This window comes from Schistocerca serialis, chromosome 3, assembly GCF_023864345.2.
Source record: "Schistocerca serialis cubense isolate TAMUIC-IGC-003099 chromosome 3, iqSchSeri2.2, whole genome shotgun sequence".
In the NCBI taxonomy this organism is placed as follows: domain Eukaryota; kingdom Metazoa; phylum Arthropoda; class Insecta; order Orthoptera; family Acrididae; genus Schistocerca; species Schistocerca serialis.
In genome coordinates this window covers 539447095-539467375 of record NC_064640.1, presented here as the reverse complement: position 1 = coordinate 539467375, position 20281 = coordinate 539447095, and the positions used below count along the sequence as shown (strand labels likewise).

Here is a 20281-nt window from a genome sequence, read left to right as displayed (position 1 = left end):
CCTTGAAGACATCGTTCAAGAAGGCTGGTCCGTTGAGAGCTGTAGTAGATCGCAAAATCGTCCACAAAGAGGGAGCCCGAGACATCAGGAAGGAGAAAATCCATAATCGGATTTATGGCAATGGCAATCAGTACAACACTTAGCACGGAGCCGTGGGGTACCCCGTTTTCTTGGGAAAAAGTACGGGAGAGAGTGGTGTTCACCCGCACTCTAAATGTGCGCTCTGCCATAAATTCACGAAGAAAAAGGGGCAGCCGACCTCGAAAGCCCCTAAGAGAACAGTGTGCGGAGGATGCCTGTCCTCCAACAGGTATCGTATACTCTCTCCAGATCAAAAAATATTGCTACTGTTTGGCATTTCCTGAGAAAATTGTTCATGATATAAGTGGAGAGAGCAACAAGATGGTCAATTGCAGAACGATGCTTTCGGAAACCGCATTGGGCAGGTGTTAAAAAGACTTCGGGACTCCAGCCACCAGGCTAAACGGCAATTCACCACACGCTCCAAAACCTTACATACACTACTCGTGAGAGAAATGAGGCGATAGCTAGAGGGGAGATGTTTGTCCTTTCCAGGTTTTGGAACAGGGACAACGATAGCTTCCTGCCATTTTCTGGGAAAAGTATTGTCGGTCAAAATTTGATTATGAAGGCGAAGGAGGTAACGCAGACTATGGTATGATAAATGCAGCAACATTTGGATGTGGATACCATCCGGTCCTGGGGCGGAAGAGTGAGAAGAAGAAAGTGCGTGTTGGACTTCGCGCATGGAGAAAACAGTATTATAGCTTTTGCGATTTTGAGAGGAGAAATCAAGAGATTGCACTTCCGCTGCACGTCGGGTTATTTGAAGAGCTCGAAATCTCAGCAAAGTGTTGACCCAATGAGTTAGAAATTGCAACGGGGTCCACTAATGTATCATGCACGACAGTGGGCCCAGAGACCGGGGAGAAACTTGGTGCGCCAGATAATCGTCTAATTCGACTCCAAACTTCCGAGGAGGGAGTGAAGGTGTTAAATGAGCTAGTAAAGAAGTCCCAGCTTGCCTTCTTGCTATAGCAGATGACGCGACGGCATCGCGCACTGAACTGCTTATAGCGGATACAGTTGGCCAAAGTAAGATGGTGCCGGAAAACGCGAAGAGCACATCGCCGCTCACGTATTGCGCCACGGCATGCCTCGTTCCACCAAGGAAATGGAGAGCGCCGGGGCAAATCGGAGGTGTGAGGTATTGAACGTTCCGCAGCTGTAAGAATAACTTCTGTAATATAAGTGACCTCATCGTCGACACTAGGAAAGTGACGGTCATCGAATGTTGCTAGAGACGAAAAAAGTGTCCAATCAACTTGGGTAAACTTCCAGCGTCTCGGGCGCATATATGGCAGTTGTGGCTGCAATCTAAGGATACATGGAAAGTGGTCACTTGAGAGTGTATCAGCAAGAGCGAACCATTCGAAGCGCCGAGCTAGCGGAACAGTACCGACCGAAAGGTCCAAATGAGAGAAATTTGTCGTGGAGGCAGACAAAAATGTAGGGTCCCCAGTGAGGCAAACAAGATCCACTTGGTGGGAGACTTCTATCAATAGTGAGCCGGAGCTGACAAGGACACAGAGATTCCCAAAGCGGGTGGTGGGCATTGAAGTCCCCACCAAGCAAATAGGGGGCTGGAAGCTGACCAAGAAGATGAAGGAGATCAGCTCTTGCCATTGATGTGGACGAAGGAATGTATACAGTACAAAGAGAGAATGTGTATCCAGAAAAGGAAAGACAGACAGCGAGAGCTTGGAAGGAACTGTTTAAGGGGATTGGGTGATAATGGAGAGTATCATGGAGAAGAATCATTGAGTCCTGCATGTGCTGGAGTGCCTTCAACAGAGGGGAGATCAAATCGGACTGACTGAAAATGGAGGAAACCAAAGCGATCTTGGAAACGCAGCTTTGTTTCCTGAAGATAGAAGATGACCGGTGAGTAGGACCATAAGAGGATCGACAATTCATCCCGATTGGCTCGAATGCCGCAGTTATTCCAATGGATAATGGACATAGGGTGGACAGAAAAGGGAAGAATGCGACCAAGGTTGCCCTCAACTCAACGACTGCTCAGAGCAGGCGACCGACAGTGTGGAACGGCATTCAGCCGAAGGCAGAAGATCCTGATCCATAGGTTGTTCGGGAGCAGCTCCTGCCACCAGCGATCGGCTGGTTGATCGGCCACCAGCAGTGCACCTCGGCGTCACAGAAGACGGCTGAGGGTGGTTACCGCCAGGTGGTGCTGTAGATGAGACACGCCGTGGCGGAGAAGGAGAGGAACTAGGTTTCTTATTAGCCTTCTTGGAAACAGGACGTTGAGATGGAGGAGGAATCGATGGTTGTGAATTCAGGATATGTAAAAAATCATCACGAGTAGGCTCTTTTATGGAAGTCTGGGTGTCTCATTTTGGAGCTCGGGATTTAGCAGAACCCGATGAAGGGTGAGCCATAGAGTGAGTATGGAGAGTGGGGAGGTTGAACGGGCGATTTTTGCGCTGGCCGATCTGACGACTGTGGCACTAAAGGTGAGATCACTTTGTTGGCCGAGGAGAGGCAAGGACAGTGCTGTATTTATCTGCATGAGGCACAGTGGGCTTTCGACTGGTGAATAACTTTTGAGCAGCAAAGGTCGACACCTTTTCCTTCACTCTTATTTCCTGAATGAGCCGTTCATTTTTTAAAATGGGGCAATCTCTAGCGGAAGCAGCGTGGTCACCCATACAGTTGATGCAATGAGGGGATGGAGGTGGACAAGCACCCTCATGGGCATCCTTGCCACACGTAACACATTTGGCCGGATTGGAACATGACTGGCTGGTATGATTGAACTGCTGACACCGATAGCAACGTGTAGGGTTTGGGACGTAAGGGCGAACGGAAATTATCTCATAGCCCGCTTTTATGTTTGAAGGAAGTTGAACTCTGTCAAATGTCAAGAAGACAGTACGGGTTGGAATGATGGTCTTGTCAACCCTTTTCATGACTCTATGAACAGCCGTTATGCCCTGGTCAGACAGGTAGGTTTGAATTTCCTCGTTGGACAATCCGTTGAGGGAGCGTGTATAAGCGACTCCACATAACGAATTTAAAGTGCGGTGCGCTTCCACCCAGACAGGGAAGGTGTGTAGCAGTGAAGTATGCAGCAATTTTTGTGCCTGGAGGGCACTGACTGTTTCTAACACCAAGGTGCCATTTCGTAATTGGGAATAAGACTTTGCAGGACCTGCAATGGCGTCGACACCTTTCTGAATAATGAAAGCGATGACTGTGGAGAAGTCTTGACCTTCGTCCGACTGAGAAACAAGGAACTGTGGCAACGATGGAAGAATTGTCCGTGGCTGAGACTCATTTAACTTTCGGTTGCGAGCAGACATAGTAGATGATGAGGAAACCATTGCGGAAATATCCCCCATGATTACTGGCATCTCTAATGGCGCGCTCCTTCCTTGTGGGGGCCCTCTCTGAGGGCACTCCCGCCTTAGGTGATTTTTCATACCTCAGGTCACACCTCCCAAGAAATGGACAGAGGGACCAATCGGCACTTTCCGAAGGTATCAGCTCGGGTAATCACCCCTCCCTGGGCCTGGCTGTTACCAGGGGGTACGTACGTGTCCTACCTGTCTACTCGGGGCAGGGAATTACGCATTACCCCATCACCGGCTACACATGGGAATGAGTGGGTCAGCCTTCAGACACGCACAGGGAGGAAAAAAAGAGAAAGGGAGGAACAAAGGAAAGGAAAGGAAAGAAGAGAAGAGGTAAGGAAAAAGAGTCGCTAAGCACGTATCCAAAAAAGAGTTGTGGACCCCGTGTGTGTGTGTGTGTGTGTGTGTGTTTTCCGAGTGTTATGTGGCGCATGCGACTTAAGGATTGAAATTGTTTTCAGTGAGTTATCAATTAACTTTTTTGTTTGTGTGTTTGTGTTTTCCATAGGTGTTATTGGTTTTCTGTTTGTGGTGTGGTAAGATGTATAATTTATTCTGAGGCTTCTCTTGCTAGGTATGGATATGACAATCAAGTTCAACAGCGCGATGTTGCGGGCAGAGATGGGGGAGAACATGATGTCCATGATTAAGTGCCTGCAGATGTTTGGGTTAATAGCAGAAGTTGTGAGGTATAGCGTCTGCCGAGAGAATATGAGGTTGGCAAGAGTTCCGACATCTCAGACCAGGGACGGATACATGTGGCGGTGTCTGAAGGACAACCTTTGGTGTTCCATTAGACACAGTACCTGGTTCGAGAAATCTAGGTTCACCATGACAGAGAGTGTTCTGATTACTTACTATTTTTTTGATAGATCGTCTATTAGTTTTTGTGCACATAAGATTGGAGTGAGTGAGAGGATGGCGTTAGATTGGTTTTCGTTTTGTAAGGAGGTGTGTTCTGAGTATGTGAGGTACAGCGGTAAGTTGGGTGGGTTGGGGGAGGTGGTTGAGATAGACCAGCCACAGTTTTGGAAGAGGAAGTATGGGAGCAGCAAGTGGTGGGCCTGTTACTTCCGGAGGTGGGTATGCTGACTGTGTTTTCAGTGTTTTGGAGGGGTATACTAAGAGAGAATTGGTGGGGTTGATTGAAGAATATATTGAAGAAAGGACTACTGTAGTTGCAGATTCTTTTTCGTCATACAAGGATTTGGGGAAGATGGGCTATGTTGTTGTAAGCCGTAGTTTAGAGTTTAAAAATTACGAAACAGGGGCATGTAGTAATACAATACAGGGGTTTTTTTGGGGGGGGGGGGGGCAGTTAAATCAGTCATAGGGAGGGGGAAGAGGCGCTCTTTTAACCTGCACTCTCACTTACATGAGCATTGTTGGCGGAAGAGCGTCCCTGGGCATTATTGCATTTTTCTGAGGGCGGCGAGTAAGATGTGCAGGCCGAGGGTGCTTTGTTGAGTGGGTTTCGTATGTGTGTGTGTGTGGGGGGGGGGGGGGGGGGGGAGGGGCAGGGGGGAAGAAGGGAGGGGGAGCGTTGTGGGTTTAGGTGGGTGGGTTGGGGGGGGGGGGGCGGCGTGGTTGTTTTATGATTATGTTGGAGAGGGCCTTTTCTGTTGCAGCTGTTTTTGAGTTGTAATGGGTGACTGTGTTTCATTTGTTGTGTGTTTTTTATTTGTTGGCGGTGTTTTGATCTTTTGGCGTGGGGGTGAAGTGGGGAGGGGGTTGGTGTTGGTAGGTTGTGGGTGGTTTGGGAGTTTTTTCTTGTGTGTGTGTGTGTGTGTGTGTGTGTGTGTGTGAGAGAGAGAGAGAGAGAGAGAGAGAGAGAGAGAGAGAGAGAGAGAGAGAGAGAGAGAGAGAGAGAGAGATTGGGCTGGCCAACCTAGTGTGTAGCACTGGAATTTATTGCTAGTACCTAGTAATTTTTTTGGGTCTATTGTTCACAAGTTGTAATGTTTTTTGTGTTTTTGAAGTTTGTAGGTGTTTGTTTTTTGGTATCATCAACTGTGGTTGACCTATATAGGTCAAGGCAAATGTTGAATTCAAATTTTTGTCATTGTAGGTGTGTGTGTGTTTTGGTATCGTCAGCTGTGGTTGACCTATATAAGTCAAAAGAAATGCTCAATTCCAGTTTTTGTCATTATAGCTATGTGTGTGTATTCTGGTATCTTCAGCTGTGGTTGACCTATATAGATCGAAGGAAATGTTAAATTCCAATTTTTGTTGTAGCTGTGTTCTGGTATTGTCAGCTGTGGTTGACCTATATAGGTTAAGGCAAGTGTCCGATTCCAGTTTTTATTGCTTTATGTGTTGGTTTTCCGGTATCAATAGTTCCAGTTGAGCTATATAGGTCAAGGGAAGTGTCCGATTCCTGTGGATTTTTGTAGGTGCAGCGGAATGTAGTAATTTTGTGTTTTTTCTTTTTTTTCGGCATTGTTTGAGATCATGACATGCATTTTTTTATGTTTATATTTAGCTTGTCCCCTAAAACTCCAATTTCCTGAAGTTGTCCCGTAACTATGATTATATTTTTGGAGGTAGATGTTACTGTCGTATTTATATTTATTTTCATGTTTGTTGTCATGTTTATCTAGTGACGTCATAGGAGTCATATTGGAGAATGGTCATAACTGCCACATTGATGACGTCATGGGTCAAAGCAGATGGGTGGAATCGAACGCTTCTGTAATCCCTGAGGAGATGTTTGAACTCACATTTGAATGGAATGCACCAAATAGATAGCCGTGATGATCATCACCAACTATAAATGGCACTGAACTTTTGCCAATGTAGCCATAGTGAGTTGTTATACATTAGAACATCGACACACAGTTCTTTGGGAACTGTTTGTAATATTAACTCCCATAGAAAAGTGTCGAAAACACAATTACAATAAAAAGAAATACAGCAAAAGAAAAACATAAAGCTGCAAAACAAAAATCTGATGGGGAATACTGTGCTATTGTGCCATTAAACTGCACTCACCCATCATCATTTTTTAAATCCAAACTAAGTGTGCAGTCTATAACTATGTCAACAACTGCAAAGTTGTTACTGCCACCTGGACACAGACAAAACAAGTTTCCAGAATAAGAGAACTATTTTGCAGTAGTGCTGCAAATTTAACAATGCAAATGCAGTTCAGTAACAGCAATAAGGGTTCGACACAGCCCCACACATGTTCAAGTAAATTAATTAATTAAAGTCTGAAACACATGTCACCATTTGGGGCAGGCAATGGAAAAACTATGATGGTGGTCACACAATGATGTGCAATGCTCTGCTGAGAGACCAAACACACCCAAAAATATATAATAAATAATGGGCCAATTCCATGCATGACACACTAGATGTAAAAAATGTTTCACACAGAGAACAGACATGGTAAAAGAGTTGATATAGTTTCCGACCATCATCATCTGGCCTATGTAGAGATTTTGCCCCTCTCAGAAGCATGGTAACAACAGACAAGTCTTAAAAGCTCTTAAGACCAAGACATTCCTCTTCACCTCAAATAAGATCAACATGAGAAAAAGAGATTTTTTTTCTTTTACAAATGTTAAACATGGACATCTGAATCTTGGGGGGGGGGGGGGGGGGGAGACAGACACAAAAAAAAAATGACACTTTTTACAATGCATAATCATCAAATGTTTAAAGATACTGTGGATAGGCAAAGAGACAAAACACATACAGGTCCTTCAGAAAATGGAGCACTTGCCATTAACACACTGTACAACTGATGTGTAGGCTGTACACTTTGACATGGTGGTCTATTACAGACAGTAGCCACAAATCACAATGAAGATCTAGAACAAAGTATAATGAATTAAAAGGAATAAGGCACGAAATTAGAGAACAGAAAATAAATATTACTGAAAAATAATATTCAGAATGAAGACTAAAGAACAACATGAGCACAACCATTGTTTCAGTAACCTTCATTTTCTTAGGGATCTGTGACATTCATCCAGAAGACAAACTTTGTCTCCATCAATACAGCCATAGTATCATTGAAACACGAGAGCTTTTGTTAATAACATTCTCTGAGGAGACTAGATGGATTTTGCCAATTCCCCACATCTGCACTACAAAGAAATAAGACAAAACCATTCTGGGGGAAAAATAAATGTGAATCCATACATATAATAAAAGCAGATGTATTTATTAATGTGTGTTCCACATCTCCTCCTAAAACACTGGATCAGTTCCACCCACACTTGGTACAAATATGACTTACTGTCTGGAATGAATTACTGTGGGGGTAAGAACCATCTACTTCTCAAAGTAGCAGGGATGAAAAAGGAGTGTAGCTCACAAAGCACAAACAGCCAGACTACATTCATTCACTATTTGAGAATGACAGAACTTAGTAACTGGCAACAAACTTCACAAGACTTATACTCAATCATGTCCCCAGTAATTTGATGAAGGGGGAAAAAAGTTTGTCATTTACAACATTTCCATTGTTCATGTGGTAAAACTGCTACATTACACACGACTTTTTAATTTATTACTTCTTCAGTAATAACTGAATTCGTAACACATTTCAAGGCAGTCCCCACATATACCACTGGATGTATATGTAAAATTATATATCATTGTACGACACACAATTCAGGAGATGTGTTGTCTTCAATATTGAACTGCGGGAAAATGAAACCAGAAGCCAAAATTCACCAGAGATACAAATGTGTGTGACATATGCATGTGCAGGCAAATCCAGGGGTAAAAAGCTCCTTCTAAAGCACTACACTGATTTCAACCAAACTTGATACACATATTACTTACTATATGAAAAGAAATACTGTGGGGGCAAGTACCAGGACTCTCATATTGGGCCTTTCCCTGAGTGGTCTCCTTTACTCCTAAAGTATTTACATTCTATCACAACTTCCCTACTACAGTAATAAAAATGAAGTATCTGAAAAACAGTAACACCTTTATTCAAAGACATCTGCATAGGTCTAAAGTTCCTTACTTGAAACTGTTGGATTCTCAATAACAGTATGAAAAAGGTACATTATAGCTTTGGTAAAGAGTTACTAGAAGACTTTCACAGAAACAGCAATTACATTCTGCAAGCAGAAACTGAATTGTTTGAAGACAGACCAAGTAAAATCAATTTCTGCTATACATAAATAGAACAATGCTGACTAGCAAATCAGAGATAGCAATAAGATGGTCCAAATATAATGAAAAACCTTATCAATCTTTCATGGGCTCACAAGTGTTGATCCTGACTGTCACATTTCCAGTCTTATCTAAATGAGAAAATCAATAATGCTGTTAAGGAAAAATAAGTGATGAGGAAGAAGGAATATTAGCCAATCTGCTTAAGATTGAGGGAAAATACCTGTCTCAAAGACCCACAGACTTTTAGATCAGATGTCGAAAGAGCAGACACTGTCAGAAGAGTGGAAAGTCACTTTTGCCCATGCTTTGCCTACAAAGAAGGACAAGATGGTAGTAAATAACTGTGGAGGTTTAACACTATTAAACAAAAGTTATAGACAAAGTCTTTTGTGTATACCTATCAGCTTGTATAAAACCTTCTGCAACAGACATTAGGTGAATAGCAAGGGGGATTCCAGTAATCTAAGTTCACAACAGACATCACCTTTGTCCTGAAAAAGCACTGGGGAAATAATACACTAAAACAACTGAGAAAACAATATAGTTTTGTGGACTTCAAGAAGATTTATTATACTTTAGTACCCACAAGACAACATTAATCAAAACACTAAGTTTGGCATTCCTGTTAAACTCAAGCACTTTTTTTTAGCATGGGGGAGGTGATCAAATACTAAGGAGGAAACAAACATTTATAAAGTTACCACTAACTTAAAAGTTGTAAAAAGCTTGAGACAGGACACAGGGCTAGCAGCAGTCTGTTTTCATCTAGCACTTGAGAAAAATCACATGAGAAATTACAAGCAAAACTATATTGGTGTCAATTTGAAGGAAAAACCCTCCACATTAATTTTTTGCAGACAATATTATGTTTGTGTCACACACACAAAAGAACTGGAAAATATTATGGAAACTGTACAAACAGTAGCAATGAAATCTGGGTTGAAAATAAATGCCTTTCACATTGTGACAGAAAGCCAAGAGTAGAGAACAAAAGGTTACAAGTGGATGTTAACAAATATATGTGGGTCAAGGAATTCAAATATTTCAGAACAACATAAACTACACCATGTGAAAGATATAGAAGTCATACTGCAGCTGGGTAATAGACACTTCTATACTCTCAAAACACCACTGAACACACTGACTGCATCAAGGAGCACACAAGGTATTAACGTTCTTTGTTTTTTTTTAAAATTTCAGACTGAGCATAACAGTGTGAAAACTGAAGCATCTTCTCTTTTTTGTGAGGATGGTTCTTGGAAAAATCCATGGACTATGAAAGCTAATTTCAAGGATTGGAGAGTTCTTCACAATTCAGAGCTAGAGGGCCTGTAAAAGCAGTCCAAGAGTGTAGAGTTGTCCATAAAAATAATCCAAGGAAAGCTTGGAATGAAAAATGACAGCAAAAGATTACTAGGGACACACAAAACTGTGAAAGACTCATGGGGAGACAAAGGATGAGATGGATACACAGAGCAAAATAAAAAATACAAATGCTTGGGGCCAGGCACAACTGGAGCATGATTACAAAATATGGAAAGAAGTGTAAGACTTTTGCATGACATTGTGTAGTTTCCTTGGCTTGAACCTGAAGAAGTGGGAAATCAAATAAAGGAGCATCAGACTGCAAAAGTTTTGGTTGTCATGTGACTCAGTTATGTTCACCTCTGCTGTCAGAGGTGACTAAAAATTCTTTGTTCTTCATAGATTTACAACAGCAAACATGAATTTACATAGCACATTTTTCACTAATATCTCTTCACTGAATAAAAGTTCAAATTCACCAGTTACTAAAAGTAATCAACTTCCATGTTGTGGAATTATAAACTTCCAGTAGTAAACCACAAATTTAATATATTTTTCTAGGCCTCAGGCAAGACATAATATCAGCCTGTCACTCTTTTCATTTAAAAAAACGTTGCCAAAATCACTATATCACTCATAAAGCTGGCAGTCAGTATTAACTCATCTATCCTTCACAACTACACATTTTAAGCATTCAATTTATCAATTAATGATAAGAGTATTACTGTGCAAAAACATTTAACTTCCACAAGTCTGCACTAAGTCTGTTATAAAGGAGTCTAGAGTCATTGCACATAAAGTATTTACATAGCGCACACAAGCAATATTGCTCCATCCAACGTCTACTGTGCACATTATAACTTAAGCTTCACAGGACCATTAACTAAGGAAACCTGTGAGATCATCAGAGCAAATGATGAACAGGAAGTGTTACAGGACTACTGGTTTGACTAACATCTTGGTCTTTAGCCCATGAACATCTGCTTCACTCCCTCCAATTCATGTCACCTATTATGGCAAACTGAGCAGATTAGCCGAAGCGTTCGATACGACTTCAGCACCTCACAACCAAATTGCCACCTTCCACTAACTTAGTCCTCAGGCATATTACAGATCAGTATGTCACCACATCTAAGATTTCATATTCACATTCATTGGCTTCACCAACTGACATCCTAACTGTTAGCCTTCAACTTAAATGAGACCTCTGAGACTATGGGACAGGTCGGTCTGAGACAACACAAACTACACCCAAAAAAACCAATATAGATGCAAGGGAAGTATTGCCAGTGTTCTGTCCTTTCTCGACATGTGTGATGTTACACACCAATCATCATTACATTACAGGATGAAATCAACTGCTCAAAAATTGTTTTGCACAATCTCCACACCTACAAACATGCAAACTTAGACACATTTGGAGTAAGGAATGAAATAATAGATCTTGAGAAATTAAAAGGAACTTTACTGTTAAATAAATCAAAACATTAACCAAACTAAAAGCATCCTATTTGAAAGTTGTCTGTTTTTCATACCTGTGAACTCATTATATGCTGGTGGGTAATAATATTGTGTTCCTCTCCTTCCCCCCCCCCCCCCCCCCCCCCCATGCATTTTAAAACATTTGGGTCTTCTTTGGTATGTCGGCCATCCTGAGATCTTCAAGGGTGTGAGGAGGGTTTTCAAAACTAAACACAGCAAGCTTAATTGTCCCTGCATGTACACAATCAATTTCATGACAGCATATACCTTAGGCCATTCCATTTTGTTGATTATGCTTGTGCATCATCATATTGCAACACAAACCTATGAACAACATTTATCTTGATATCAATAAGAGGTATTGGACAGCTGCACAAATTACATTCTTCTCAAGTTAGCTTCATACAATAATCTGTAAGCAGTAACCATCAGGTGACAGGATTAAGTGTTAATAACCACAGAAAGGGCATATTTTCAATGTTTTGTACCTTGTTTTATTAGCTGAAAGATCGAATGTTATCGCTGTGTTGTATGCCCATTCCACATGCACTTTTCCTAGCTGACAAGCTTTTTTGCCGCAATAGTGGCAATATGCACACAATGTAAGCTTGAAATAAACGTTCGAGACGTGTACTCAAGCCACGTTCATGACTATAGAGACAGGGCGCTCGACTGAACTGCCCTGAAAACTAAATTTTATTTTTATCTCCATAACACAGGTGGATGGTAACTATTTCCTGTGGCCAGAGGCGTACGGAGAACGATATATCAGTCAGTACTCTCTCTCCCTCTCGCTCTATCGTACTATACGAGATGTACTGACAGTGCTACAATGTAAATCATTTTGTCTTCTGGTACGACCCAGATAATGTTAAAAATATTCACTCAAAAGTTTGGGTAGAAAACCATCTCCTGACACTATGGTGTGAACATGAATGCTATACAGTATGAATATAAAACTTCCCACAAAATTGAACTGTTCATGATCAGTACTTTAAATAAAATCTTACATAAGAAAACGAGAATCAAATCAGTTTCAGGAGTTTTTTGTTTTTCAGAATGTATGTCGAAACTCACCTTATCTGTCACTAATGGGAAATAGCTTAACCTAGGAATCATCAGGTACACTGGATCAGGAACCTGAACGTCATGCACTTCTTCTGAATTTAAATGAAAACACGTCGGTATCCGCCCATTCCAAATCTCTCTCAGTATTTCTCTATCATTCGCCATTTGCAACAGTAATGCTACACACAACTAACTAATCTACAACTAAACATAACCGTAACGCACAACAGACTAGCTGTAACATAAACATAGAGATGCAATATCGCAGCCGTCAGCTTCCGAAAGGAAGATCTTTGAACGACTGTTGATACGAGCTCATGGAATCAAAACAGACAATGTTTTCAGTGGCTTAGAGGAGAACAGAAATATTAGAGAGGTAAGTTGCATTAAAAATTAAAACTCCTGTTCATTCTTTAATGCTCTACATATAATCGTAATTTATTTCATATAGCATCGACTAAACATGCAAAAGTCGATTAACACTGGACGTCACGGAATGGAACGAAACGCGAAAACATTTCGACCGATTGGCGGCATTCACACAAACCGTCAAAGAAACTGTATGAAAAAGGATCATTTATGGGAAACATATTGATTTGCTTTGTGCTAATGGGCGGAGCAGTAGGCGGAAGGGGGACATCTGTTAACACCAGCATCAGCAGTCAACATACCGTAGAGGTACGATGCGCCATGCGTGTTCTTCTACAATTTTGTTTTAACAGCAAAAAAGTCACGTCTATTGATTGAGACAAAAACAGTTGTTTTTCACGTTATTTCATCTACATCCACATACATATTCCGCAAGCCCCTGTATGATGCAGGGCGGAGGGAATCTTGTAGCACTATTAGTCAACTCCTTTCCCGGTACGCCGCAAATAATGGAGGAAAATATGACTATTTAAATGCCTCCGTACGTGCCCTAATTTCTCTTATCTTAGTAGTCCTTACTCAGGCCTACGTTGACGGTGGCAGAATCTTTTTGTAGTCAGCTTCAGATGCCGGTTCCGTAAATCTTCTCAACAGTGTATCGCGAAAATAACATCATCTTCCCTCCAGATATTCCCATTTGAGTTCACGAAGTATCTCCGTAATACTCGAGTACTGATTGAACATATCGGTAACAAACCTAGTGACTCGCATCTGAATTGTTTCGATGTCTTTCCTTATTCTGATTTTGTGGGGCTCCCAAAGAGCAGTAGTCAAGAGTGGGTTGTGCTTGTGTTCTATAAGCAGTCTCCTTCATAGATGAGCCACAGTTTCCTAAAATTCTCCCAATAAATCGAAGTCAAACATTCTCCTTCCCTCCTAACACTCTTACGTGCTCGTTTCATTTCAAATCGCTTTGCAACGTTACGCCTAGATATTTAATCAAATTCAAAATGGTTCAAATGGCTCTGAGCACTATGGGACTTAACATCTGTGGTCATCAGTACCCGAGAACTTAGAAGTACTTAAACCTAACTAATCTAAGAACATCACACACATCCATGCCCGAGGCAGGATTCGAACCTGCGACCGTAGCAGTCACGCGGTTCCAGACTGAAGCGACTATAACCGCACGGCCACACCAGCCGGCGATATTTAATCGACGTGACTATATCAAGCAACACATTACCAATGCTGAATTCGAACAATACAGGGCTGTATTCAACATGAGACGAATACGTCCGTGCTCTGAAAAAAATCATTAAAAGAAACTGAAGAAAGAGCGCAATTACTCGGACAGAAACCGGTCGAGAAATATGACGAGCTTGATCAGTATCAGAGACGCAATTATCGCAGGCTGTTTGGTATTCCAGGGAACAGTAGATGAGAACACAGACGAATTAAGTATGGATCTTGCCCACGAGAAGCTAGACAGAACTAACAGAGCGGGACGTAGGACTTCAGGATCTACGAAACCTAGACCGATAATAATGAAGTTAGTGTCGTACAGGAAAAGTCTGAAATCTTCAGAGCTATGAAGAAACGCTGACAATACGAGAGGATCTCACCTCTGAAAGATTTAACATTTGGAATAACGCGCTTTCGAGATTTGGGCTACAAATAGTATGAGCAAATGATGGCAGCATAATGGTCAAGACCAAAAATGGAAAAAGATCAGTTTGCAATGCAAATGAATTGGGAAGCCTGTGGTTTAGGAGTTAAGAACATTTAAGGCTTGCCGCTTCCATTTTGTGTGTTTATATTTTTATTGTAGACTATAGTTAGCCATAAGTTAACTAAAGTATTAATTGTTGTGTTTCGATTCATCACTAAATCTTGCTTTTCCATTGTTTCTAATTTACTTTGTCAGTTACTTTACTTGCTTTATATTAATTCCATTTTTATTTAACAATTTATTATCACATTATTGTTATAACAGTACTCATCATTAGTGCCATTAATAGTGCACACTGTTTTTATTTCGCATATCTTGTTTCCAATTCTGTTGTGCACAGATTATTCTAGCTCTGCTTAGTGAGATTCTTTTCCTCTCACCACTCAGCTATTCGATGGCTGCTGCAGATCCCGCTGGACTTGGCCACAAAACCACCCTATTTCCTGAAGCTACCAGTGCTTTCACTTCCTGGAACTTGCGCTGCTCCACCCTTGTGCATTTCTTACCTTTCGTCCACATGTTGGTTCCAACGTTGGCGCTAACGCTGGCCAATATTTATGCGACTGTGATCACACCTTGAAGCCAACATTCAGTTGAATTTGTTTAGAGCCACCTTAAACATGGCTAACACACAGACTGTTGACGGTGCATTTGCGGTTTTGAGTGTGAATAATTATATTTTGTCATTGCAAAAGAAAGGAAAACACGTAAAAGAAGATGGCGGGCTACATCACTTCATACATTTCGAAATCAGTAAGTTTTAAAAATGCTATAAATCATCAGTTACTGTATTAAAATTTCTCCAACCTGATTTTATTTCTACTTATTCTTGCAGGTATGACAGACGCCAATTATTATTAGGCCAGTTCATGTATGAACCCTCAGAACGATTTGATAACTTTTCTCATATGTCAACAACTGATTTTGAGCTGCTTCTTCAAATGAGTGAACTCCAGGAAAAGAATGATAAGTTTTGGAGGGAAGCTATACCTGCCTAGCGTTCGCTCGGCAGTGACGCTTCCATTTCGTGCTAAGAGAGACAGTTCAAAAGCCTACATCTCTTTTTCGAAAGATCCACTCAAGTGATAACAATGATAGTGTCTGAAGTTTGCAAAGTAGTTAAGTGTGGCCTTGAGTTATTATTTTGATGTAATGTCCATTTTTAAAACTACATTTAATAACCGAAAACGCCACTAAGTCTGAGAAGTCTGCCTTTCCTTTTTAACATCCACTCATGTGATGTCACTGATAGTGCACAAAGTTTGCAGAACAGTACATGAGGCGTTGAATGACTATGCTACGGCGGTGTCCACTATTAAAACAACGTTCAGGAAATACGATTCGGTTTGAAATACGATTCGGTTTGAAAAGCCTAAGAAGAAGGGTAAATAACTCTGTGTCTTACAGTATGGATACTACTCAGTGGAAATCAGTTAGAATAATTAATGACTCCACTACAGATGTTTTTAAGAATAGTATACAGTAGGTGACCCAGAATGGAATTTATGATGAAACATATGCTAACAGGAAAAATAGCTTCCACATAAGCTTATCAGAACAGACACTAAACCGCTATGAGGAAAACCATGTATCACTAGAGGGATTAGAGTATACTGTGAAAGGAAAAGGGAAATTTGGCAAGAACGAGTAGGGATCCTGTAACAGTTGCACAGCACAAAAGCCACTCAAGATTACCAAGAAAGTGATTAAAACATCAGGCAACATGCAGATAATGTCAGAAATCAATAATTCCAACAACAGACTTAAGGTATATGGAATGTAGTGAAACAAGAAACAGGACAACCAACAACAGAGCAGGGTAATATCACTACTGAACTAAATGCGAGGCTGTAAATGATGAGTCACAGGTATAAATATACTTAACAGTCATTTCTTAAATATAGTAGAAAGCTCAGGGACAAGCAGTTCAAGAGAAAAATCACAGTAGTATTTTGCAAAAGTTACTCTCATAAAATTTAATTATATAAACGTATCAACAACTTCTCCTTCTTAAATTAAGAAAATCATACATTCTCTCAAAAATAAGAGCTCATTTGTTTCTGATGGTGTGGCGTCGATTGGTCACATCGACCACGTAAAGCATGATCTTTGAACTCTAACTGCTCTGACGAGCCGCCATGTTAATGTTCCTGTCAGCCTTTATACCTTGTACAGTGTACACGTCTATCTTTCTTTGTGCTGAAATATATGTATCTATAGACATTTATGGGAACAGTCTGTTGCACACCGGCTGTGTGGAATTAACAAAATGGCTCTGAGCACTATGCGACTTAACTTCTGAGGTCATCAGTCGCCTAGAACGTAGAACTAATTAAACCTAACTAACCTAAGGACGTCACACACATCCATGCCCGAGGCAGGATTCGAACCTGCGACCGTAGCGGTCGCTCGGCTCCAGACTGCAGCGCCCAGAACTGCACGGCCACTCCGGCTGGCGTGGGAATTAAAAGGTTTTACGTTCGACGCCATGGCTGCCTCACCCAACGTTTTACTTGGAGGCTCAGCTGCTACTACCAGGCCACTCCAATCCCCTGCCAACGGTTGTTTCGCCGCTAACGGACAGTGATTCGCGATCTCCAACGAAGTTAAAGTCGAACTTTGCAGCTCTACAATGACCGAGTGTTAAGCCGTTACCTCAAACAATGGACTCAGGTTTCATGTCGCCGGACTGTGCACACCACCATGTGAAAGGTGAAGTGTACGATTTCTAGAATCGTGTAACGATCGATCACTCGTGTTGCGTTCAAAGGGATCCAATTCGCACATGTGCTTTGATCCTCTATGCGCCGCAACGTCGGTTACAGTAGTGCCATGTGCAACGCCGCCATTCGTGCAAAACGCACACGCGGTCAGCTGCTATCAAGCGCCAGCCGGAGTGGCCGTGCGGTTCTAGGCGCTACAGTCTGGAACCGAGCGACCGCTACGGTCGCAGGTTCGAGTCCTGCCTCGGGCATGGATGTGTGTGATGTCCTTAGGTTAGTTAGGTTTAATTAGTTCTAAGTTCTAGGCGACTGATGACCTCAGAAGTTAAGTCGCATAGTGTTCAGAGTCATTTGAACCATTTGCTCTCAAGTTATGCCAGTTTTGCCTTCCTCACAACTTAGTAACGGACATTTTTATATATCAAATTCGCCAGGCTCAACCACCAGATCTGTCGCCCAGTTTCTCAGCCACGTTGGTTCGAGAACACCTGACGGTGTTTCACCATCCAGGAACGTTGTACCATGACAATGTGACCTTCAGCAGGTTTCACCAGTGATTTATGGTCCTACCACACGGGGTGCGTTTCCAATGTGCACAGGAAACTCTCGCTGTTGCCACACCAAGTACAAAAACCACCCCCCCTACCCCCTACCTCACTCACGGGGGACCCAATTCCGACCATACAGCCGCTCCCTCCTTCTGCAGTACCGTCTGCACCTGCCGCGCCAGCATTCCCTGTCATTTCCAAGATGGACAATTTATGTACTGCGCCTTTAACCTGTGGTCCAGTTTACGGGCTTACCTCACGCGCCGCTCATCCAATCGTTCCCACGATACCGACCATGCCTGCCGTGTTGTGCTACTGTGACTCTTCAGGGACATTGCAACCAGCCATTGTTTCAGGATGTGTTTGCTAGTAACACACCGACGCCAGTAGTGGCGGGTTACAGGACAGCCTATCCGACCATGGGACAGCACACCTTCCAAGATACGCTGAAGCCACCATCGCCCCCCCCCCCCCCCCCCCCCAGCCGTGAAGCCACCTCCTTTATAAGAGGACAACCCCGTTTCATGGTTCGCACTTGTGGAGCACCTTTTTGAGTTACATGAGGTGACCAATGACAACTTTAAATTTCTATGTCTCATCACGCACCTCCGTGACCATTCAGATTTAATTTGTGACCTCCTCCTTTCACCACTGCCGCCACCAAAATCCGAATTCGCCAAGAAGACAATATTGGACCGACTCGCCTGCTCGCCACAGGAATTAATAATCAAGATCCTGTACGATGAACACCTGGAGGACCGCACTCCGTCACAAATCTGGTGCTGCCTTTGGCTACTTGTGAGTGAACACACGATGCCAGATGTTACCCTGTGAGCGGTATGGTCTGCCAAGTTACCTACCAACCTGCAGATACACCTGCTTCTGCACTCCTTCGAGTCTATCGGCTCTCGCCTTCGCATTGCAGATCAGCTGTATGCACTACAGCAACAAAAACAACCAGCACACCTCTCACCGCTGGTTGGCACTATGCCGCCTGTTTACCGGCCGTCTGCGGGCAGAGGCAGGGCTAGTTCCGCCTCCATGCCACCTACACCACTGGGCAGTACTCGTTCATCCCCTCCTCTTTCCGAGCACTCAAGATTCGTATACACACCTAACATCCCGGTTTACATTCCGGAACAGATCAGCGGGGACAGACCTCCTCCACTGCCACAATCACTGCCACCGCCACATCCGGCTCATCCATACTGTTGGTACCACAAGATTTTCGGGTATGAGGCCAAGAAGTGCAGATTACCTTACCAGCACCCAAACGCCAAACGCAGGATCTAAAAGATGCCAAGTCCTTCATAGGCATCCTCAAACATTGCACTCCGTCCACTCGTCCTCTTAGGCGAGTGGTCGTTTATACGTGGCCGACAATTCATCGGGGCTTGTTTTCTTAGTCGACACAAGCGCTGACATGTCCATCATACCTACATCGTTGGCTCCTCCCGGTTTTTCACCGATCGAAGCCGCTTCTACGCGCTGTCAACGAATCAACATTACAAACTATCGGCTCTGCTAAAGTTATGGTGCATCTGTCTCCTTCCCTACGTTTCCTGTGGACTTTTTACATCGCCGACGTTGACGAACCATTTCTCGGTATGGATTTATTGTCCCATTACAAACTCTCCCCTAATATAGTCCAAGGTTCAGTGCTACACCACCCTTCTGACACTCAGATACCATGCACAGGCACTTATGCTCGTCGTTCTGTTTACGTCGCGACATGTGATTTGGTTCGCGAGTGCTCCACCCTCACGGGCAAAATTGTTACCTGCATCACTAATCTACTGTCAGAGTATGATGCAGCAGCGCAACTACATCGGCAAAACGACGAGTTGAAACAAAGTATCGCACACACTTCCGACGAGCTCACCGCGGCTGATACCTCGTTGTCTGTGTGTGCGGCTGGTCCCGGCCGAGGTTCGAGTCCTGCCTCAGCCATGAGTGTGTGTGTTTGTCCTTAGGATAATTTAGGCTAAATACATCTACATCTACATCTACATTGATACTCCGCAAGCCACCCAACGGTGTGTGGCGGAGGGCACTTTACGTGCCACTGTCATTACCTCCGTTTCCTGTTCCAGTCGCGTATGGTTCGTGGGAAGAACGACTGTCTGAAAGCCTCCGTGCGCGCTCTAATCTCTCTAATTTTACATTCGTGATCTCCTCGGGAGGTATAAGTAGGGGGAAGCAATATATTCGATACCTCATCCAGAAACGCACCCTCTCGAAACCTGGCGAGCAAGCTACACCGCGATGCAGAGCGCCTCTCTTGCAGAGTCTGCCACTTGAGTTTATTAAACATCTCCGTAACGCTATCACGGTTACCAAATAACCCGGTGACAAAACGCGCCGCTCTTCTTTGGATCTTCTCTATCTCCTCCGTCAACCCGACCTGGTACGGATCCCACACTGATGAGCAATACTCAAGTATAGGTCGAACGAGTG

General features: G+C 42.9%; 1 protein-coding gene across 1 annotated transcript in view; it reads right to left on the bottom strand.

Annotated features, from left to right (window-relative positions):
* The window catches only part of LOC126470414 (autophagy protein 5), a 120631-nt gene extending 107939 nt beyond the window's left edge, over nucleotides 1-12692 (bottom strand). The window contains exon 1 of the mRNA XM_050098268.1: nucleotides 12462-12692. Within this exon, the coding sequence (XP_049954225.1) occupies nucleotides 12462-12617 (156 nt within the window). The 5' untranslated portion in view covers nucleotides 12618-12692. The remainder of the gene's footprint in view (nucleotides 1-12461) is intronic.
* Nucleotides 12693-20281: the final 7589 nt, after the last annotated feature.